General features: G+C 28.8%; 2 protein-coding genes across 2 annotated transcripts; both read right to left on the reverse strand.

Annotated features, from left to right (window-relative positions):
* Positions 1 to 1,911: 1,911 nt before the first annotated feature.
* ogre (optic ganglion reduced) lies at positions 1,912 to 8,107 on the reverse strand. Its single transcript, XM_035092056.1, has 4 exons — positions 7,064 to 8,107; positions 6,369 to 6,476; positions 5,233 to 5,388; positions 1,912 to 4,193 (listed from the first exon to the last, which is right to left on the reverse strand). The coding sequence occupies exons 1-4, from the start codon at positions 7,313 to 7,315 to the stop codon at positions 3,621 to 3,623; spliced, it is 1,089 nt and encodes a 362-aa protein (XP_034947947.1). The 5' UTR covers positions 7,316 to 8,107; the 3' UTR covers positions 1,912 to 3,620.
* A 9,131-nt stretch (positions 8,108 to 17,238) lies between these two features.
* Inx7 (innexin 7) lies at positions 17,239 to 23,242 on the reverse strand. The gene is made up of 6 exons (XM_035092055.1): positions 22,988 to 23,242; positions 22,619 to 22,709; positions 21,559 to 21,631; positions 21,295 to 21,472; positions 20,704 to 21,232; positions 17,239 to 19,293 (listed from the first exon to the last, which is right to left on the reverse strand). The coding sequence occupies exons 1-6, from the start codon at positions 23,079 to 23,081 to the stop codon at positions 19,035 to 19,037; spliced, it is 1,224 nt and encodes a 407-aa protein (XP_034947946.1). The 5' UTR covers positions 23,082 to 23,242; the 3' UTR covers positions 17,239 to 19,034.
* Between the last annotated feature and the right edge of the window lie 914 nt (positions 23,243 to 24,156).

Raw genomic sequence — 24,156 nt, forward strand, 5'->3', positions numbered from 1 at the left:
TCAATCCTAAAGTCCTCGGATTATTTAAAAAACTTAATAAATAGAAAAAAAAAATTACTCAAACAATATAATAATGTCAATCGTTTGACATTGATCAGAAATAACCAATGGATTTTATTTTGGTTGAAGATTCATTTTGAACAAGTGTTTTCTAAAATTGATGAGTTATTAATCGTGGGTTGGTAAAGTAAAAGTTTTATACCCACTAGGAATATGTTTAGAACTCGTGAATGAATCACCTTGGGATATTTTGTAGGTAGTGATTGAAATAACCGACATCACCATTCACCTTTTTATGGTGATATCTATCAAAGTGAATGCAGTGATCTAAAATGGAAATGCTTCATTGATGGAACAGATTGAAAATCTTCTCGGTAGATATTTTTAAACGAATTATTTATTCAGCAGTAACAAATTTATTATAGCATTTCAAAATTTTATTTCATATTAATTAAATGGATTTATATATGTATTTGTAATCAATGTACACATATTTTATTTTAAACCTTTAAAATTACTTTTAATTTTTTCCATGCACTCACTGATCTATCGTATAACATAAATTAAAATACATATATTAAAGCTAAAATTTTGAAGTGTTGGTAAGTGATTGGATGAAAAATTGCAATTTTATTAAAATCAATTTATCTTTGATTTATTTATAGCACTAATTTTTTGCATTTTAATTTTAAAGATTTAATATTTAATAATACAATCATTTTTAACTGTTGTATATAAAACATCAAAAATTGTTTTTTGCCAAAGTTTTTTTTTTATTATATAATTTTTTTATTGAAATGATATTATAATTACTTTACAATATTCCACATCCCTAATCACAATTTTCTCACTGCCAATAACTTTTATCTATCTCTTATATAATCTATTAATTAATAATAATCTTTATGTGTATGAAATATTATGTTTTATCATGAAAACAATTATTAATGAAAAAAAAGTTATTATTTACTTTGTTTTCAAATTATAAAATATTTATAATAATATAGTTTCATTCAAGAAAAAAAATTTAAAGGTAAACTTTGTTTTACCAAGTGACATATTCATTTTTTATTATCACATATTCATACACATTTTATAATACTACTTTCTTTAGAAAAAAAAAGTGTATGGGTAGATGTTAACGTCAAAACTAACTTAAAAGATAGGATAAATAATAATGCATTAAAATAATAAAATAGAAACAAGAGAGAAATTTTATATCAAAAACTAATCTCCACAATTTTCCAGAAGGAATTACTGTTAATCTACTGAACACTGTCATATCAAATAAAATAAACTTAAGAAAGTCTCATCGAATTGTTAAAAAAAAAATTCAATACAAAAACACTGAAATAAAAAAAAAATACGTCGGTAGCGTTATCATATATTATGTATGTATGTTAATTCATACATTTAACGTTCCTAGACCTCAGTGATGAATGATTCGTTCACGTATCATAGCATTTGAAGATAATTTTGGCCATGACTGTATTTAATAAGTTTTATCAATGCCATTTAAATGGGTTAAGCAAAATCACATGGATTAGAATTGCATATTTATTTAAGAATAATAATGATATACGTTGGTGGCATCTAGACAGTCATGTTCAAAGCAAAAATTTATTGTCATCATGTTAGTTGATGTGAAAATGCAGAAAATGAAAGTGTAGGAGCAGACGTCACTGACAGCCGTACTGTCAACGTTGGCAGTAAATTGCACATGTTCTTTATTGGCTTATACTTCTCTACATTAAGTAGTTTATCTTGAGTGCTAGGTGGAAGATGCGTTCGTTATTCATTTATCATTGGCCCCTGACTTGACGTTTACGTCCTTAATTGCTTGCAACTAGATCAAAAATTGTAGCAATCATTTCAACCTATTTATTTATCTTATAATGAATACAATGGTAATTTTTGCTGAATTTTATTTTATTTACCCATATCAGGGATTCATTAAAAACACTATTATTGGCTTTTGTATAGCTATTGTAAGCATTCTATAATATATTTTCTGGGAAATATATTTTTCTCTTTCAACCGACAGATAATTTACGCTCGTTATCCCATAATTGGTCATCTGCTGCCTTAGTGCCTTAGCATAGTCGATCGTTTCTATTCAATAGACTTTATTCAGAGCACAAATGATCACTCAGCTATTTACGTTAGAGAAAAAATGTACACAAGAATTTATATACTATATAATTCATGTAGTAGACTTTACTCTTTACGATTTCACTATTTAATTTTCCTTACAACTACATTATGTCTGTACTAATACTAGGAATATTTTTTTGTCTTAACATATAGATAATTATATATCTTTTGTGGCTAACTAATGGACCATGAAGACCCGACTTTCTATTAAAAAAATACCAGTACTCTTGTAAATTTTTAATATTATTATAATATTGATTACAAAATTATTTTTATAATTGTTTTGCAATGAAATGTATCGTATCACAATGGTTTGCCTTGAATTAGTTATGAAAAATATTTGAGATTCTCTATGATGTGCTTCAATTTGCAGAATGAATTATCTATTTATAACTCTCTTTCTCTCTTTAACGTTAATCAATACTTGAACTCTCAGAACACAAGTAGGTAGATAATTGCTGAGATTAAATAGAACAATAATATTTGTTAAAATAACAGAACAATGAATGATATATTTAGGGAAAACCAGCCTTTTGTTTTGTGGTCTTTTTATTATCTAATTATTTCTTATTTATCAGGCCTATTTTTTTGTCTTTAGTACAAAATATAAAATTTTTTGTGCCACTCTGGTATATCTTTTCAGTCTCAGTCTCCCTATCTCTGTTATACAAAAATGTATCGAAAAAAATTCGTATTTCGCAGTTTAAATATTCTTGTGTGCTATAAATGTCAGTACAAATCTGTTGAAATAAAGTAATAATTAATAGTGTCAAGAAAAAAAATAAGTTGAGCAACTCTACAAAGATAATCTTAATTTCTCCAAACAGCGAAATAAATATAATGCTCTTCTGAATATATTTATCTGTCTCATGACATTTCTTGATTCTACTGAGCAGATCTCTCGAATGTGCAGTATACAAGATTTATATAAATGTTATCATTTACACTGAGATCTAAATTTATTTTCAAAAAATAAGAAAGTCGACAATAAAAAAATTTTCTTATTGAAAATTTTCCCATAATTCATGAGATAATTCTTTATACTAAATTAATTCTTTTAACATCACATTACAAAACTAATTCATAATTATTTAGAAATAATATCGACATCGACATAAATAATGAGAATGCGATTGATTTTGCTTAATAATTTCGCATAAAAAAAACTAATATTGAAAAATGTCTTATTGAAAATTCTCAATAATTAAATTATTCCATCGAAGAATTTCCAATATCCTAGAAAGTAATTATTAAGCTCAGTGTTTTAATAAGGTATATAAAATATATATTTATATATTATATAAAAAATACCTATTGGCCTAATAATATCATGGAAGCTTTAAAAAAATTATCTAAAGCTTATTGACTGCATTGTTAGCACTTGATATTCACAGAACTGATAAAAAGAATAATCAAGCTAACTCGCAGTTTAATCTCGTTACTCCTCAACTCTGAAAAAGGACACACTAAGCATTAACAGACGATGAATTACCAACTTTTTTGGTCAGTTCTTCTAAGAGGTCTTTATAAACAAGTGAATCCATGTTTGAAGCCAATATATATAGTAGCCACCAATCTCCAAGATCCACTTTCTTGCTGATATTCTGACATGTTTCAATAGACAAGAATCTACCATTCATTTGAAGTAATCTGGGTCTAATGGATGGTGTGAAAATAATTGCTGCTCTGTAGAGCACTAGACCAACCAAGAAAACTGCTAGGATGATGTACCAAAACCAGATGAAGATATAGGTCTTCTCATTAACGATATTCAGTGGCAAAATACAAAGAGAATCATGCTTTTGAATGGATCCAGATGCACCATATTTATGGAAAATACACTTCGTCACTCTTGGAAAGACGTAGACCATTGGATCAATTCGTTGCTCTTGAGGAATATCTGAGAATTGAAGAACACGCAATCCGTAACTCAAAAACTCTCCATCGAAGAAACGATTCATTAGATACAGTTGGACGAAAATGTTTATAACACACAATGCTTCACATATGAAGTACCGGTAGACGTACATATTGTGCCTCTGAAAATAAAAGACATTGAACCAATTAGTCAGAATTAAATTCAATGAGAGTGAATTGAGTGAGACTTTCAAGTGTTCTCTTTAGTATTGTCTTTTCTTTTTTCCTTTGACCTCAGCCACCATCTTACCATGGTCTTTATCTGAGATCTGGAAGATTTTTAAGCAAACCAGATCTTACTAAAACCAGTCATTCTTTTCAATAAAAAAAATTACTCTTAAAAAGCCAAGTGTTTTATAGAAATATTTAATCACTTTATTTCATTTCTTTGAGACATGTATATGCTTTTGATAAAAAATCATGTGGTATTTTAATGCTGTTATCAAAAGTATGTGATGAGAATGTTCTTTGAAAAAATTATAAAACGAAAAACAGACTAGTAAAGTTACATTAACTACAGTACTTGAAATTTAATTAGATTTTTACTGAAACATTTTAATAAAATTTCTTGTTCTTGTTTATTCACCAATAACATCCTAAGAACATTGTATTGCTTCACAGAAATCTTTTAAAAGCTGATTATCGATAATTTTATTATTAAGATTAACATTTTATATGGTTTAAAAATATACTTTTCATTAAAGGCTTTTGATAAAAAGTTATGAAATTTACATATATTTTAAAAGCTTATTTCTCAATTTTCTATTAATACCAAATATTCTTATCAGCTGTCTGTAACTAGACCTTAACTAGACTCTGCTTATTCATGTTCAAATTAATCATTTTCAAAAGAAAACATTGACTATTTACACTAAAATGTACTTTGATCTTGAATAGTCATTTTTTTGTAAGATAATTTTTCATTGAAAAATGACTTTAAGAGTAAAGTATACTAGAATGATTTAATATAATCTTGAAGAATACTTGATGGAAAAACGTGAATAAAAATGATCTCTTATGTAAATCATTTCTTTTTAAGAGTAATATGGCTTGATTAAAATTCAATTTAGGTATGAGCAAAACGATGAGTGTTTAAATAATAGATACTGGTTTCCTTTATTTAATCAAGGATGGCAAGATTCATTGAAGATAACTATTTACCTGTATATGATTCACCAGATAATCCATTAGACAATTTTTCTTCTTACAAATGGCTTCTTCATTTTCTAAAGTATGGTTCAAACCCATAACAAGTGTACTTGCTAAACCACCTTCCCAGAGATTCCAAAGCCAGTGTGGAAGATAACAAAACATCGCCTGAAAGAATCAATTGAAAGATTAGACTTGAATTTTATTAGTTTCATTTTCAAGTGATTGTAATTGATAGACATTCTAGCAATAAGAATCCTTCAACATTCCATAGCAATTATTTCTATATTGATGGTATGATATAGTATAGATTTACATATGAAATACTATAATTTTTTTAATAAGCTAGAAAATGAGAAAATAATTGAGCAGTAATAAATGTAAATTATTCTTTTTTCAATCAATCAGTTGATAAAGAATTAGCACAAAGGAAGTTTGAGTTAATTTGCTTCATGTTTCAACTTAATATTTAAAAAAAATTTATCACTGATTCAGTCAAAGCTTAAGATCATTGAACCATTTATTTGAAACTAAAATAACTACTTTACTGGAATTATAAAGTTAATACTTGACATTTTATTAAATTAAGTCTAGTATATGAAGCATACATTTTTTATGAATCACGATGCATGAAGTTTCATTTAAATTTTTATTAAAATTATTTTTAGTATGGAATGATTGTTTTTATCTAGGTAATTTTCGGTATTATGTAATAAAAGATTACATAAATTTTCCTTCCTTAAAAAAATAATGGAAAGTTAAACCACACCAAACCTTAAAAAAAGATTTTAAGGTTTGCCAATACAAAGCAAAACAAAGGTTCGTGTTGTATTGATTTTTACTGAGTCTTTAGTGAATTAAGTAATGCGCAAATAGTGATAAATTCTTTTTAAAAATATTTAATAGATCTAAACAAATTGATTCTGGTTTATTATTATTATTTAGCTATATTTAAACAATCTTTTTTAAATTAAAGTTTTTTTATTTAATTATTTGGTTAAATTCTTCTAAAAATAGAATAAAATAAATATATAGATTGCAATCTTTATTTTTAAATTTTGATTTCGAATCAAAAATAAAAGAATCAATGTTGAATTGGTATAAAATCAAATCTTATTGATGTAAGAAAAGGTATAAGATTGTTATACCTGAAAGAACAAGACGAAGCAAACCCATTGATAATAAGTGTAATATTTCCTTGCTCCAGTCTCATCGAAATCATTAGATACACCAGGATGAGCGACTTCCAGTCCAACCTGTGGGCAAAATTAGAGAATAGTCAGCTAGAGGATAGTGGGTTTGAGATAACAAATTTAATTATGATCCAAGAATAATTGCTACGATAGAACCTGTTGGAGATTCACCAACGTGATAAGGCTCGAAGCTACAGAATTTGCAATAACCGATTTAGTTAAGCTTGCTTGAAAAGACACGCGTCGATTCTAATTTGAAGATCTAGCAATTTTCAAGCTGATCCATAAAATAATAATAATCTAGCTAGATAAGAATATTTTAATTGCCAATTCCCACACCTTGAAGTTTAATTATTTTTCTTCTTACATTTATATATCACGTAAGTAAAATAGAATTATAGCAATGTCTTTTCCTTTGTTCTTTATATCCTTCAAAACAAAATTGCTTCCTTACATCCAAAGACGTTTGAGTTGAACGTATATAAAACGAATTTCTTTACACATAAAAAATCGTAATAAAAAGTTGTCAAAGACTGATAAAAAAACGCCGGCGTGCAAATATGCGGGATTGAATTGTTAGAATATCTAAAACACCTGTAGAATAAAATCGATCAATAAAGAGTTGACGAAATCTGTTGAATTTTATTCACCTGACGGCTGAAAGCGTCGGGCATGGTAAAGGTGGAGGTGATCCAGCAGTAGGTGTTGACGGCGCCCTTTGGTAGACTCTTGCCGACGATACATTCTATTGGGTTACCGACGTACTGGGTGGCCGTGATGATTAGCGAACACGTGAGTAACAACACTGTTGTGAAGATATTGTGCATTCGAAAGACCATGGAATCTGTTTTGATGTCTTGCCATTTTAAATACTCAGCGAGACCACTTAATAACTTGAACATCTTGTCAATTGAAAGTCTTTTCTTGTTTTATCTTAAAAGTAATTACTTGAAAATATGTTCAGCACATGGAATAATAATATACTATATATTATTCAAGTATTCATTAGCTTTGTCATTCGGCACAGAGAAACAGACCGGACGGTCTACTCAGCAGGACCAGCTGTCTACGCAACAATATTTCTCCCTCCTCTACTATCTCTTCACTGCAATAAACTTTATCCCCCTATTTCGGTATCCTTCTCTGTTCAAGCTATCTCCCCAGTCAATCATGCGACACCATTCGTGCCAGTCCCAGCGACAATTTACTCAGTAATCAACTTTGGCTCGTATTAAGCCCAATGTGTTATTGATGTCTTTGAATCACACTTGTTATTGCTAATTATTTAGCTCTGCTTCAATGTCAAAGATTTAAAGGTATACACGTGTAAATCATTCAAATCTAAACAGTATTGAATGTAGCTGATAATATATGTTATCAAGTATCACATATCAAAGTCAATCATTGTAGATATCGGTAACTTTTTCTTACGAAAAAGCCACTAAGAGAGATCCGAGTATCCAGAAATCGGTGGTAGACACTACTCACACTCTCGTGAGTGTATGATAATAGTATTGAGAACCCCCGTGTGATAACACACCCGTAGTTTTATCCAGTTGGAGTGTAGTATTACTCCCTCTCTTTCTCACGTGTTATTCACATAAAAAGGACAAATATTATATTGTTTAGCAGCGTTCGCTACCGAATGTCGTCGAACGTCAACAGCACATACGTACGAGTCTCTTGGTCGTCGACTGACGAGAAGTGCCAGTGGATTTGTTGTAGCGGGGGGAAATGCTTCTAGGGGTAGGAGACCAGGAGAGTGAGAGGAGGGGCCTGTTTTTCTCTCTTGTTTCTTCAAAGGGGGACCAGCATGTACCCGACCGTCCCCTCTCTTTTGCTATCTTTCTCTCTGTTACTGTTCACTCTACAGTTTGGTAATGGTGTACAGTAAACGCTCTTGGCATCTCTCTCACTTCCTAGCCTACCCGGAGCTGCCGACCGTTAACTTTTGCCCCATCTGGGCCACTCAGAGCCGCTCTACATGGAAAATCTTCGTTGGATAATGTCTCTCCAGTCAAGGAAATACTTCTAAATTATCTGAAGGTGTTTTACGATGCAATTTGCTGCAAAAATGGTCATGGTTTTGCGTCATCTTCTTGCACCATGTTTAGTTATTTTCTTTCACATCGACAGTATTTTTTAAATAAATTGAATAATAATCAAGTTTTTGCAGAAAGTAATTAATAGAGAACTTGATCGTTATTCTCCTGTCTTATTTTTTAATTTAATAAATTAAAATGTCCATGAGTTGATAGGATTGATTAAACAATTCTATGATTAGACTTCTTAATTAAAGATTTTATTGCTCATCAAAAGAGCAAGCCTATGGAATTTTATTTATTTTCTATTTAACGTAAATGTCATGGGATTAATTGCAAAGGCTTGATGATGACTTAACAAATAGAGAAAAAATTCATCAATGATTATGATAAAAATAACCAAAGAAATTTCAGATATTTGTTTATGTAATAGTAATGCGAGATAAAAAATAAATAGGTGAATGAAAAAACTATGAAGAAATTATCGCAATTAAAAATTATTAACATGATAATTATACAAATAATGTTTTTTTCCAACCTTCATTTAAATCATTGATGACTATCATACTGAGTATAACTACTTATCTATTGAAGCAAAAATTTATAAAAATATCACTGCATACACATTCATTGTAGTATAGCCTTATTTTTATCATCCTTTCTGTCATTCAAGCTAACAATTAAATGTTGCTCAGCGGTCATTTTAAACGAGTATTTAATTATACATAATCTAGAGAAACACAGATATAAAATGGAAAAAAAATAATATACATACAAATTATGAAGCTCCAAAACTTTCAAGGTCCTTAAATATATGATTACTACTTCAAAAATTCGCCAGGCTTTTCTTTGTAACTTCTAACAGTTAAATATATAGTCCTTGGAAGTTTTGTAGCAGCTAAAATACAACCAACAGCAGCAGGAAGAGCCAATCAACTTCGCGATCTTTTAGTACTCACCGCTCCAGTTTTTATCACCTCAGGGTTTAGGGTCCCAACTTGTTATCTTTGATTTCTCTTTGCCTCCGTAGAAGAGTATTTCTTTTGAATCCTTCGACGGCAGAATCAAAAATTTATTTATGAATGTGTTCATCAAACTTTTATAAAGACTATGCCGACGTACGTCGGATGAATTTGAAAAGAGCCACGGCCTTGAAATTCATATATCCTTGTAGTTTGATTTCACGTGTGATGTTCATTAATTAATTTTCTTAAAATCATACTATACTTGTCACGACATGTCTTATTACGATCCATACGGCATGTTATAATCTTTTTAATGTGATGTTTATATAATTTAAAGAAATATTAACGCTAAAGATAAGCTTATCTTCTACGAATAAAATAAATTCTATCTATTCAAAATATTTATAAAATTGTTTAGAAACGAGGTTCCTAGACCTAAATGGGCTTAAAAATTCCTTTAAAATTGAGGTCAATTTAGGATACATAAATGAGTATTCTAAAAAAAATTTTTTTAAATTGGCCATTTTTTTTTGTTGCGAAATAAAGATAAATATTAGATGATTTATTATTTTGACAGTGAAATAAATTTCATCGACATCGAACTCCCAATGGCATTTTTAAAGCCGTGAAAAAAAGAAAGAAATGAACTCTTTCAGACACGTGATAAGATGTTAAATAAGACTAAAAAACTGAGGTCAAAACGTTTTCTGCAATTGTAATTTTAAAAAAAATTTATCACTCACGTTGCATCAGGCTCTACCGTTACGTGGATAAAATAAATATACACTCGGATGTTAATTTGGCAGAATGTTCACAGCCGTATGATTATTGCGTCAGTATTTTAAGAGTCCGTCATTTTGGGGAGGTCCAGGTGAAGCTGTAATATGAGAATAATGCACTTCCTTTCACTGGGCTTATATAAATACACATCGACGCCAGTGGAATAGACAAAAAAAAATACTATAGACGAAAATGGCGTATGTATTCTGTTCCGCAAGAACACGCGACCGGAAAGGGGTGAGACAAGAAAGAAATCCATTCATGGTAATTTCGGTGGTTGCACTTCCATTGGCGTATCAGCGGATCGTTATTTAGCCAAATGTATTTTTGTTATTCATTTTGATATCATTGTACTCAATACATTTATGCAAGTATGTAAGAGGAGATGATGATGAAGCAATAATTAATAATTTATGTTTATTTATACACTAGAGATTGTTCTTCTCTATTCTGCATTCAATTTTTTTTCATCATTACCAGTTTTTTATACTATGTACACACTTGGTGTCCAGATGCACAACGTGTTACAGCGTTTGTAGTTGCTTATTGTAAACGTAGAAAATCTTAGTGTTAATTTATTTCATTGAATTGCACGCATAAATTGATAACATTATGATGTATAAAGTAAAAGACCGGATTGTTCTAAGCTAATATTTTCCATGCAAATCTTTTGAGTTATTAATAAAATGAAGATAAATGATACAATGTTGTAAATTATCTTTATATAAGAATGTAGGGTACTCATCAAGAAAGCTTAAGCATTCATAATATTTATTTATTGAGTTGAAAATTATTTGATTTGCACTCAAGTATGAACAGATAATTTGATGTAAATTGTTCTAATTTTATCTCGGAATGAAATAATGAAAAATTTGTGCTAATTGCAATCTCAATTGATATTAATAATTAATATTATTCTTGTTTTATACTTAAATCATAAACTCTTAAAAATAAAAACACAAGTCAGAAGCAATTACAAACAATCTAATTTTATTGAATTCATTAACATGACAATTGTTTAACTTTCACTGTGATGTGCAATTATTTAAATGTCGCATCATTCAATGCATTCAACTTAACATGATGTTTTTGCTATTAAAATGCCTGAATTATTGATCATTCATTTGCATATTTTTTAATGAAAAACCATTAACAAAATTTGGTTCTTTTTTTTTGAATTATTACAACTTTCTAGATTATGTAATATTTTTTATTAATGTGATTAATTATTAATACTATTGAATAATTTATTTTTTGATAAATTTTTACAATATTTTTAATTTAGGCAGAATTAAATTTTTATTAATATTGACTAATCAGTAACTTTAAAAATCTGGTGTTATAATATTTATTATTAATATTTTTATAAAGTAATATTTTCTAATACTCTGTTATTAATTTAAAAATAGCGTTTTTCAAAAACCTATTAATTTTTTTCATTTAAAAACCATAACATCCTCCTCTTTTTCATCATATTCCTAATGAATCACTAATGATGATTTTATCCTGGTCATCTTACTAACATAATTACAATTTCTATTTTATTTTCCTGACTTATCATGATTTAACTACAATAAATGACGCATAGTATAAAAAATTGAGCATCCTAGAATAAATCCGGTATGATTTTTTTGCAGGGAAAAAATTAAATCAAAAATAACGATTATTTCAAAACTACTTAAGACAATATTTTTCATTTGCCGTACTTATGCATATACTTAAATGAAGTGTAGAATTAATTTACTATCCAACTAATTCGAGAGGAAAACAAATGTTTATTCTGTACAATTCAAGTCAAAAGAAAATAGAACAATTACCTCATTTTCTTTACATCATAACAAGTTTTACTAAAAATAAATAATCATGAGAGTTTTGCAATTTTGTATTAATTAATTTCTCTCTTTTTTGCATCATTTATCAACCAGTTAATTTTTTTCTTCAACTCAACTTCAACACTTTGCATTTACTCATGTTTCTCTGAAATTTAAACAATTAATAGACACTTAAATATCTAAATGGTCTACAACAAGGCTTCTTTAAACAACATTATTTTAATTTATTGAATAAGAAGCAAGAAACATAAACATTATATCACACTTAAGTAGAGCTAAAGGGGAGATTGAATACGATAATTAATATTTATTGCTGACTTAATTGTATTATTTCATAATTAATATTAATAATATCAATGATGAATAAATCAAATCACCATAAAAACATTATTCTTTTGCTGATATTTCATTTTCATTTGCAAATTTTTAAAAATTTCCACAATTACACTGTTGAATGATTCTATCAATTTGAAACTTTATGATAAGTCATAAAATCTATCAACTCAGCAATAAAATTTCGTAAAATATAAAAAGCAGTAAAAGGCAAAATAGTTATTATATCACAGCAAAGTTGAAAAAAAAACAGTCATTTATTTTTGTCCTGTTAATTGTTTCCCCTTCCACTGCACGATGAGTTTGCTTCCTTTCTCTTTTGCTGTTGAACTATCAGAGTTCAAGGTTAATAAAGGTAAAAATGACGATAAATCAATCCATCTTGTGTCTAAGAAATTTAGACATGGTTGAGGGGTTTAGATAAATTTTCATGGGCTACGTTATTGCAGGACTTTACAAAAAATGTTTTTTTTTTTGAAAACTCTCACATTCCTTTGAGAAGTAACAAAGGGGAGTGGCCCTTGACGTCAGGGCCTCCGTGACTTCTGCCACGTAAGACGGTTCTTTGGTTTAAAGTGTAGTTTGAACAAAAAAACTTAAGGTGTGATGCAACAGTCAAATTTCTTTCTTTATCCATTTCGATACATATATATTCACATATGTTTTTAGTAAGTGTTCAAACATCTAATGCCCTTGATATAATCCATACGAGTATGGAATAAAATAATTTATGATCTTTACCTTATTTTTTGTTTGCAACAAAGTAGGTTGAGAAGCACTGTTGGTCAATCGCGTCAATTATAATAAATGTATGTCGTTCTTTTCTCTTCCTTTCTCCCTATCTTCTCATAAACCAGCTTTGTCCTATGTGGGGAATATAAATGTGCGAAAGAAACAAAAAGTACATGACCAGATTCTTGAATAATTAAATTTACATGAAGTCAATGTTGAAATCATCTACAGTCTCTTCAAATGTGTATTCTCCTTGTGGGCTGAGAACAAAGGGTAATGTGAAGATATTTCGGAGAACTAATCCGAGGTATGGCATACGAAATCATAAATCAAAAAATTTCAAGTCCGCAACAATGATCAAAGTATATTCCATGTCGTATATGAATATTATATGTATTATAAATAATTACTTAAGATGTCTAGATATCGATAACCTGATCAGTGTGTTTGATAGTTTAAAAAACTTTATCAAAACCTGATAAGACATCATATGTCTGAATGTATTCATTTTGTCTACATATTTACTTCGCTAACTTTTATACTAATGTCAATATCGACTCTGGTACTTGATCGTTTGAATTTATAAAATGATAAGAAAAATAATATTTATTCAATGCTGCCCTTTTGAGAAGTAACAGGTGTTGATATTATATTATATTATTTCAAGCTAATAATCTAAAAATGGCCACATCTCTTGCAAGTATTCAAGGGAATTGTAGGAATTGCTTGAAGGCCATGAATATCTTTCAGACAATCTTACAGGCATTTATAGTCCCGTGCATTTCTCGACGTCTGGTCTATACTTATTTACGAAGAAAGGGAATGCTATCTTAGAGCCAGCTGCTACCCAGATTTTCCCTCTTTAGGACAAAAAGTCATCACTGAAATTAGATTTCCAACTGCTGACTCTTGGTGTAGACCCTTCTATTCGTGACTTCTGTCACGTCGTGCGTCTGGTATCTTACATCTTCTTTCACCCTTTTCTCTCATTTCCGACGTTAATTGCAGTCGGAAGTGTTGGAAAAAGATCTAAAAAGAATTTGATGATACAATGTCAGTGAGATAGGATGAGATAGCTCATAAATTGTCATTTTAGTCTGTCACAAAGAAGGGAATTGCTTTATGAACAATTTTCCCCTGTTTACGAAACGTGTGTCAAATAGATTTTTCTATGGATTTCACATTTTAATACATTTTTTATCAATAAGATATACAATTTTGAAAAATGAACAACAAATACGTAAATAATGAGCTTTTCTTCACAAAGAAAAATTTTCTTTGTCCAATACATGCTTGTGCTTATTTATTTACATATATTTTTTTTAACTTACATTTGTAGTTTATTTTTAAAATGAATGTACAACTTGAAAATATTTATTATCAAATTATTCGTTTAAAAAAATTGGAGCAATGTTAAATTAAAAAGTTGCTCCAAAACATTTAGATTAGCCTAGTAATTATTAATGATTGTCATAATAACAGCAGCATATGCTGTAATAAAGTACTTATCCACTTATTCAATGACTTCAGGATGTACTATTAATATTAACATAGTTACTACCAAATCCTAATTTGTATGTCTGATGAATTATTAAGTATTTTTCTTTGTTAAAAGTACTCCGTTCATGATGTTACGTTTGTCTGTTTGAATGAATCTTATTAAATGCGAAAAAAATAGTAAATAAGAACATTCATCGATGAGAATTTTTAGAAATTTATTCGAAGCATGTTTCATGTGAAATAGTATGGTAGAGATATTATCTATCAAGTCAGATTTATTACCTTAATTCTTTGTTATTGTTTCGAAGTTGCTTTTTTGTCTAGTGGTCTATATAAATTCGCGGAAAATTTTCAACACAAAATTTTTGATGCTTCACCATTGTTTCGACTTGAAAGTTTTTTTTTCTATTTCGTGGCCTAGATAAATTCGTGGAAAATACTCCATTCAGAATCCTTTTGAATTTTGTTTCTACTTCTCTTTTCAATGTTTTTACTTTCGTTGCCTTTAAATTCTTCTAAATCAAAACCATTTATACATAAATTTTTTTTTCACTTTTTTCTTGTTTTGATTTATTTAAAAATATATTTAAGCAATATCAGAGATAAAAAATATCATGTTTACATTGATTCATTATAAATAAATATTGCATAATTTAAACATTGATAATTGCTTAATCAATCTTTGAAAATGTGGATTTGAGAAAAAAATTAATACAATTTAAAATTAATTAATTATCGTCACTTTCAAGACTCTAATATGCTTTTATATTATATCTCCAGCCTTACATGTTTTTTATTCCCTCATAAATTGAATGATCTAATAAGATAATTGAACAAATTTGTAACAGAAGGTCTAAAATGATGTAAAAAGTTATCACAAATGATAAAAGAGCGGGAACAACTCGAGATGTCCTCCATATACCCTCTCAAATCCAAACCAAAGTATAATTGAATGCCATTAAGCAATATTGTATCGCCCTAAAAAAAAATTGAATTGAATTATTGACATCATTTCATTTGAAGAAATTATTCTATTCTGTTCCCAAATAACTTTTATTCTCATGAAAGTAATTTATTACAACACTACATAATTCAAATGTTTATACTGCTTTACTTGAAGTCATCTACTCTATTACTCTTTCAATATAAAATTAGCAATGATAGTCAGTGAATAGTCACTGATTTCTAGTAATTTGTACTCATTTATTTTTAGAAACTTTCTATTTTGATTCTTTCTTTAGATATTTTTATCAAGATATTCATTATCAGTTTCATATATTAACTATTAGAAAATCACAGATCTGATCATAATTGTAATAGGATACAAATAGTTAATCACCTTTTGATAAAACACTGCATTTCAATATAATATCTATAGGAAGACTGAATCAACGTTCAATTATAGTTTAAATTTTAAATTTATAAGGAAATTTAATTCAAAGCTAATTTTTAAATTATTCATTTTTTTAACTATGCTAATAGTACACTTAGTTTAATTTACTATTATGTTTACATTTTTTATTTGAATTTTAATAAAAAATTATGCAAGAAAAGTTTCCTGAAGGAAATCATATTATCATATTTATCATAAACGTCAATAATTGTTGGGTTAACCTTGTTGTACCGGAAAAATATTATAAATATTTTTGTTTATAAAAATAATTGCTAGATTTTATATCCTTTTTTTAATCAATAAATAAATACACATAGTATGAACAATTAATTATTATTTATATTAAATAGAAGAAATAGAAAAAGCAAAGCTTCTTCAACTTAACAATTCTTAAACTCATTTTTCAAACTAATAATTCAACATTTTTCTGATCATTTGAATAAGAAAAAAGAAAATACCAAAAATCAATGTTAATTTAAATCTTTTTTAACAAAGAAGAATTTTTTTTGAAAGCTCATCATTCAAAAAAAAAATGTCTTGGTTGATTCTATAATCTTTCTTCACCTTAAATTCCTTCATTTCCATCATATTTCAAAATCCTGACCACTGTTAAACCAATCAGGTATCTTACTCAATATTTATTTCTAATCAATGCATCAAAACACAAAATTTCCATAAAAGATGAAACTGTCTCTTTCACAGGCATGATCACTTTCCATGATAAAAAATACTCCATAACCGCACAAAATCATGATAAAGGATTTCCTTGTAACCACACAACAAAAAAACCTGGGAAAAAATCCAAAGACAAGAAAATAAAGGTGGCATTCACTAAAGTAAATTATTTAGCATTTCTTACTTAATCCTCAGTCACGTCATTTCCCGTAACTCTAAAATTGTATTATAGTAGTTTCAACAGACAATTTCGATTCGCTCCAGCGCCCAGTTCTAGGTAAACTAGAGAATACAGTACGAGGTCGTTATTAAAACCGGGTGGCAAGTAATCAGCAGAGGCGTTGTGTTCATAATAATGACTACTGAAGATGTCAACTCAAAGATGAGGGAGGGAAAGGAAAATTATATAAAGTGGTCATGCAATAGATTTGAACCGACAACTTCAGAGCACTTTATCCCGTCCATCATCATATCCCTAGTACAGATCTCAAGACTGCTTGCTTACATACATTGACGTCCATTAAATAATAAACAATGTATAATAGGAGAAAAGTAGTACAAGTAGCACATGTAAAGTTCTACTAAAACTGTTTATTTATTGAATTCCTACAACGACATCTGCTTTGACTTTAGTTCCTATCACTAATGTCATTTTGAAAGGGTGGTACCCACATGTGTCCTAATTTCATAACAAACTGTGTTTTATAAAATTTAGGGCTACGTAAATTGTTGGTTAGGTGTAGCAGTCCGTGTAAGATATGTTCTTCTTATCACATAATATCATACACCACACATCTGTACGCACATGGTAATGACACAATGAGAAACTTCCTAGAGGTCTACAAAGACACTAATGATTTTAACTGCTGCCTGTTATGTCTTGTAAGGGGTCCAACTTGATCATACTAACGGCTTGAATCTTTCACTACAATCATTCATGCATTACAACAAAGAACTCGCATTTGGTTACATCGTTTAATCTAAAGAAAACTGGATCCTTTACGCAATCAACATGCATGGGAGGTACTTCACACATATATGTAACACTGTAGATTTACTTGGTATCGTAAGACTCGTGCCAATACTCGGATTACACGCATATCATCAACTGATTTATTCATGCAAAACGAATGATACTTAATACTTTGTGATATGATTTTATTCATTTCATTTTTTCTGATTAAAACTCTTATGTAATTTTTCTTTCTTTCTTATTTTCTTTTTACTCTGTGTAGAATATTGGATTGATGGTAACCATTGGAAGACTGTTATAGGAAGTTGTTTAAGATAAATGATAGACAAGATAATAAATTGCAATTTTCCATTCAGGGCTTTTTACACTAGTGTTACGCTTTAGTATTATTTCGAATTGAAAGGAATGTTTTATTCATGGTAAATGTCTTTGTCATTGAGAAAAACAAATTAATTTTAATCAGGAAAATATTTTTTTTGACTAAAGTGAAGAATATTTAAATTGAAAATACCTTGAATAGAATGACGTATTTGTCAAGTCTTCATGCATGTAAACTTTTCGGAGTATTTGAAATTATTATTTAAAAATTGAATAAATAAAATAAAAGTAAAATAAAATTTATATTTTTGAATAAAATATAATAAAAATGATCAAAATTTAATGTACTTCTTTCGACATACTTCTTAACTTTTAGAGTATTCAAGCTTTTTATAAAAATTCATTGTTTTTCTCAGTAAATTCAATAATTTGTAAAGAAATGGTAATTTTAAATATTATCTCTTTTAAAGTCGTGATGTTTCATTTGTAAACATCCAAAAACAAAAAATTATTTAAATACAATCTATGCAAATATTAAATACTCATTGTTAAACATTCTCTCATCAAGCCAATATTTACGATAAACTGCATTGTAAAATCAATAAAATCAATCCATAACCAGTACTTGCATAATACAACACTTTCAAATATTATGATAAAAAGTGCAAATATTTACATTTAAGATAAAAATAAATGTATAATTCATCTTACGAAATGCAATATCCGTAGAGTATTCAAGTAAAATGCATTTATCTTCCTTTGTCAGTCATTTCCCGAGATGTAACGCATTATTCAGCATACGCAGTGTTTCCGGTTGCGTATACCACGTCATACGAGAGAGAGAGAGAAAATTCCATACGAGTCATGGATACTTTTATCAAGTTTGTAATCCGTATAGTGACAATTCGCTGAGTCGACACTTAACTTGTATTGTAGTTCAATTTCATTATAATGGAAATTTCAATATTAACGTACACTTTTGATAAGACTAGAAAGTTCAGCATGTACATGATAACGTATTATCGCTTGAAACATATCATTTAAGAGCACAATTTAAAATAAGATGCAATGAATCACTTCAAGCTTTTTTCAAGGGCTCCTGCTCTTGAAGTGTGGGAATGTTAAATTGCTTGAAACGAGCCGCTCTACGGTCTTCTAAGTCATGTGCCAACTGTTCCAGTAGCTCTTTGAACACGTAGTTATCTAGATTCTTAGCAATGTAGTAAAGGAACAACCAGTCTCCAAAGTGATATTCATGAGTGAGTTTTAAAACATTCCATGGATTGTATTTTCCTGGACAAGCCAAGGAAAAAATGTATCTATTAAATGCTTTGCTCCTGGAAAAAGAAAAGTAGCATTGTAGAAAATTTAAATATCAGTAGCTTCCCATGACCTATTAAATCTAGACAAGATTATTTATTTCCTCTTCAACTTCTTCACTCATAGTATAATACAAGCGGACTACTTTATTTTAAAAAATGAGATAAATAAAATTTATTATTATTTTTATGAAAAGTAACCCATCAAGACTTGAAGTGATTTGAAAAAAGTTGATAAATCTAATAGGAAAAATAAGTAGAAATTTGGAGATAGAAACTAAATTAGTGAAACTGAAAAAATAAAAATTCAAATGAGATAAACGATTTTCCAGCTTTTAAATGAAAGACATTTTGGTGGACAAAAAAGATTTGCTGAAAGAGATATACTTTCAATATAGATTGAATTTGGATGTTGGGAACTTTTTTGTTCCTGTCAGTTCATTCAATCTCAAATATCCATTTATTGGTTTGTTTACTTCACTTTGCATTTATGGGAAAAATTTTTTGTAAAAAAGTTGTACGAGTTGCGAAATTTAAATTATTTAAACGAATGGATAGAAAATAGGAATTTTCTTTGACGATACTATTGAGGTCGACATTAAAAACTGTATTGAAAGAATTTTTGATATCCACTAGAAAGTTCATTGTTCAGTCTATAAAAAACAGTTAGTTGTTAACTATTTTGAACTAGTTTTTTACTGTTTGGAATAAATTAACGCTGCTTACAAGTATCGATTTGGCTCAGAACATTATGTAGAATAGCTTAGATGTTAATGTTCTCGATCACCAAATTTATTTCTGTACATATATATTCAGTATGATGATGTACTTTTTGGTTTTTCAGATGTTTTAGAAATAGTACGTTGGAGTAAATTGTCATAGACAGGAGCAAGTTTACTTTATTTGTCACTGTTTGTGTTTGTTTTCAGACTGAACAAATAGATTCTTCAAGATACCAAGCATGCTTTCAATGTTATATTGCTTTTCAACAAAATGATATAACATTAATAGAAAATTTTTTTCAACCTGAACTTTTCAATTTAATTTCATGAATCTATACTGATAGAATCAAAAACCTTTGTATCTCAAAATGAAAGATATTTCAGTTTTAAAAAACTCTTTCTTCAATAAATATGATAGTAGGCATCATCAGGTTAATTTAATTCCAAAATTTAATATATTTAAAAATAAAAAAATCACTGATTTTTCTTTATTTATTCAAAACCATTAAGAAATAAAACTTTAGTGAAATCTTGTTGCTCTACCACTCTGCACTTAATGGATTTATATCTCAACCTAGCAATATATAACTCAAGTATATCATTTATAAAGATGAATAAAAATTAATTATTCACTTGTCTAAATATTTAATAGGTCATTGAGCAATTAAAATTTCCATTTAAAATTATTCAGAATTTTTTAACTTACCTTGCATGTAGAACCATGGTAAGAATTCTCCAAACAAGCCCAAGGCCAGAGATAATTGCCAGGATAATAAACCAAAACCATAAAAATGAATAAATCTTTTCATTGACAATATTAAGAGCCATGATACATAATGCATCATGAGTCTGGATCGTACCCGAGGGTCCATACTTGTGGAACATGCACTTAGTAACCTTGGGAAATATGATATCTAAAGGAGACATCTTATGACCGTATTCAGATTCAGTAAGAGTGATGCCCAAGCCTAGAAATGCACCACCCAAGAACAGATCTGTGAGGTAGATCTGCACCATGACGTTCATGAAATTGAGAACCTCACAGAAACTTAAATAATAAGCCCAAGGCCTATTGACATGCAATCTATTGAGAAAAGCTGTTCTGATCTGACGAATTTTTTCATCTCTATCGAACCTAGATGGAATAGTTTTTCCACCTTCAATTTGCATCTGTTCATCACGTAGAGCCAATGAAGCTAAATGAAGACCTGATACCAACATTTTTAGACGTCCACCTGTTGACAAAAGACGTTGAGTCATTTCTTATCTTGAAAAAGCTGCTATGTCTACGTTTTACCTTCAGCATTTCTCCAGAGGTAATGAGGAATATAAAAGAGCAGTGCTTGGAAAAAGAGAACAAAAGGTACCCATTGATAATAAGTATGATGGGTGATTTCATCATCTTTAGTTGCACATCCAACACCTGGATGTGGTACATGTCCCAGTTCAACCATCGATGAATTCATATGCTTTTTCTGATAAAATCAAAATATTTATATTCACATCTCTCATATTTATTACTTGGTTTTCATTTTATCAGTGTTGAAATGTTATCACTTACCACTGTGTATGTCGATGTGAAGAAACAGAATGTATCTACCACATGTGCAGGAAGTGAACTGTCTACGATACATCTTTAATAATCCAATCAATTAATCAATTGATCTATCCATGTATTGTTAATGAATCATTTATAATCATAATAAAATCATTGGATTGGAATTTTTTTTCAATTGAACTAATTGTGCTATTTTCATCAGGTGAATAGGAGATTTATTGTCCTGATTCACTCTGTGCATATTTTGAATTAATTTTATTTAATTAATGTTTACAATTTCACACTTGGTATGATTAATTGATGTAATTGATGATCAACAATAATTGCTGTGGTATTTTCATTAGAAATTACTGTATTTTGATGAATCAGGACTCATTTACAAGCCAATTTTTTCTTGTTTATACAAAAAGCTTGAGATATTTTTAACTCATTTCTATCTTTTCATAATAAATTAATAAATTACAGAAATAAAATTTCTTGATTTTTTTGAAAACTTGGAAAGTTTTTTGGAGTAAAAAATTTTTTTCTGTCAAAAGATTTAAATAACATATTCTAAAGCTCAATTTTTTACTGTTACAATTTGTTGGAGATATCTATCTACAATCATTTTTTATTTAGTTATGAACTTTCAGAGCAAAAAACTTCTGACTTAAAATTACTATAACTTTTAAAGTAACGATAACATAGTAATCGTTATGGGATAATTTAAGAACTTCAAGTATTTTTATAAAAGTGTTACTACTGAGGTTTCATGAAAAAAAAAAACTCCCAGAGTTCTTGATCTCAATTTAGAGTTACCTTAAAAAACAGTTTTTTGCGTGGGCTTTCAAACTGGTTGCCATTTTAAAAGACATTACATAACAATATAAGTCGTGGGACTTAACTTTTTATCATGCCCTGAATCATCAAAAATCAGAAAAAAATTTCTCTTTCATTTTGAACTGAATTAAGAATGATACCACCAGTGTTTCTTTAAACTTCAATCCAGATTTCATTTACAAATGATAAGAATTAAATGATTTCCTTAATCTTATTGATTTGAAGTAATTTTTGACCAACTTACTTAATATGATCTCCAATAAATTGTCGAGCAGAAACAAGAATAGAGCCAGCAACAAGTGCGAGAAAAGTCAAACGGTAGTGAAGCCTGAAAACTATTTTACAAGAGATTGAGTTACATATTATTCCCACGACATTGGAATTAATGTTAATCATGCCGGTCAATTGGAAGAATAAATTTTTATTTTTTAAAATTAATTAAAAATTAATTGCATAAAGTAGGTTGCTAAATCCCTATCACGTGATCATATTGCGTAAATTTATCGGCGGGGAATTCAACGGTCGATCATGTAGTGCTCAGAATATTTTAAACTACATATAATACATATGTAAAGCGACACAATTGGTCATTGTTTGCAAATAAAATTTTCACCAATATTATCGATGACTGCCCGGTCCTCTGTTACTTTCAATTTTACGTGGTCCTTGAGCACCGAAAATGTCGCGAGAACTGTTGAAGTTGACATGTTTTTGTATCCTCAGATTATCAACTTTCGTCTTGAAAAAAATTAGACTTAGTAAAATAACTAATCTCGACACTTGGAAAATCATAGACACCAAAAAAACATTGACTCTTTGTCACTGTACGATCAGATCTTCACTGAGTATCACGACAGTATTTGGTAAATTAGTGATACTCTTATCAGCAGTGTATAACTGTATTATATCTACTCACAGAGAATCTTGAGGAAGCAGGGGAAATGATACAAATCGAGGAGGGATTGTATTATGAAGGTTTTGTTAGATAGCATTGATGATAACATCGATAAACAAGTAAAATAGAATATCATAATTAAAAAAACCTAAATAGATACAAATTTATCAAAATCAATGATTCGTTATGAAAAAATATCATATTAATTATAGTTGATATCATAATATGATTTTAATGTCTTGATAGAATTCAAAAATAATTATTCCTTGAAAATATATCAAATGATATGCATATTTTTAAATTCTTATCTACAAGGTATTGTCCTCTTCACAGGTTGATGAACGTCATCTTGGGATTAGAGGATTCCTTATCATCTTACGTGCCAGTGTAGATAGTCTGAAAAATATGAGACTTCTAAAGAAATTGATAGATTTTTCAGTTTCGGACTTATTTTTTAGTCAATATATGATAAATGTTATTGATTTAACGCCTTGAAATTAATCAAGTTATTCTAAGAAACTCAATGTTTGATTTGCTATATCTTTTAATCTCAATATTCCAAGCTTTAGAAATCATTGACAGGAGATAGTGGTTCTTGAACAACTGGTTCTAGATCAGTGTTGACTCAAAACACCTGGAAATTCTATTGATTTTATCCTGGTTGGAAAAAGTTCTTCAATTTAATTATACTAAGTCGGTAATCCTTCAGGAAGTCATTTGTGAAGTTGACTTTCTTTTCACAGAAGAAAGCTTTTATGTAATTCAAGAATACCAGTATTTTTCTTCAATTCATCAAGAAAAACTATTTATTTTTTTATTTTAACTTTATTTTCAATGCAGTGAAGAAAATCTAAAAAATTTGCTAGCTCATCTGACAGAAAAAACTT

Source organism: Chelonus insularis, unplaced genomic scaffold (genome assembly GCF_013357705.1).
Source record: "Chelonus insularis isolate UGA/USDA-ARS -01 unplaced genomic scaffold, ASM1335770v1 contig_93_pilon, whole genome shotgun sequence".
Lineage (NCBI taxonomy): Eukaryota > Metazoa > Arthropoda > Insecta > Hymenoptera > Braconidae > Chelonus > Chelonus insularis.

Excerpts from the sequence above, each read along its gene's own strand:
- ogre (XM_035092056.1), bottom strand. The coding sequence starts at position 7,315 with ATGTTCAAGTTATTAAGTGGTCTCGCTGAGTATTTAAAATGGCAAGAC. Across the intron at positions 6,477-7,063 it reads CCGACGCTTTCAGCCGTCAG|GTTGGACTGGAAGTCGCTCA; the intron begins GTGAATAAAATT and ends TTTTGCCCACAG. Across the intron at positions 5,389-6,368 it reads GCTTCGTCTTGTTCTTTCAG|GCGATGTTTTGTTATCTTCC; the intron begins GTATAACAATCT and ends TGATTCTTTCAG.
- Inx7 (XM_035092055.1), bottom strand. The coding sequence starts at position 23,081 with ATGTCAACTTCAACAGTTCTCGCGACATTTTCGGTGCTCAAGGACCAC. Across the intron at positions 22,710-22,987 it reads GGCAGTCATCGATAATATTG|TTTTCAGGCTTCACTACCGT; the intron begins GTGAAAATTTTA and ends CTTGTAAAATAG. Across the intron at positions 21,473-21,558 it reads TCACATCGACATACACAGTG|AAAAAGCATATGAATTCATC; the intron begins GTAAGTGATAAC and ends TGATTTTATCAG.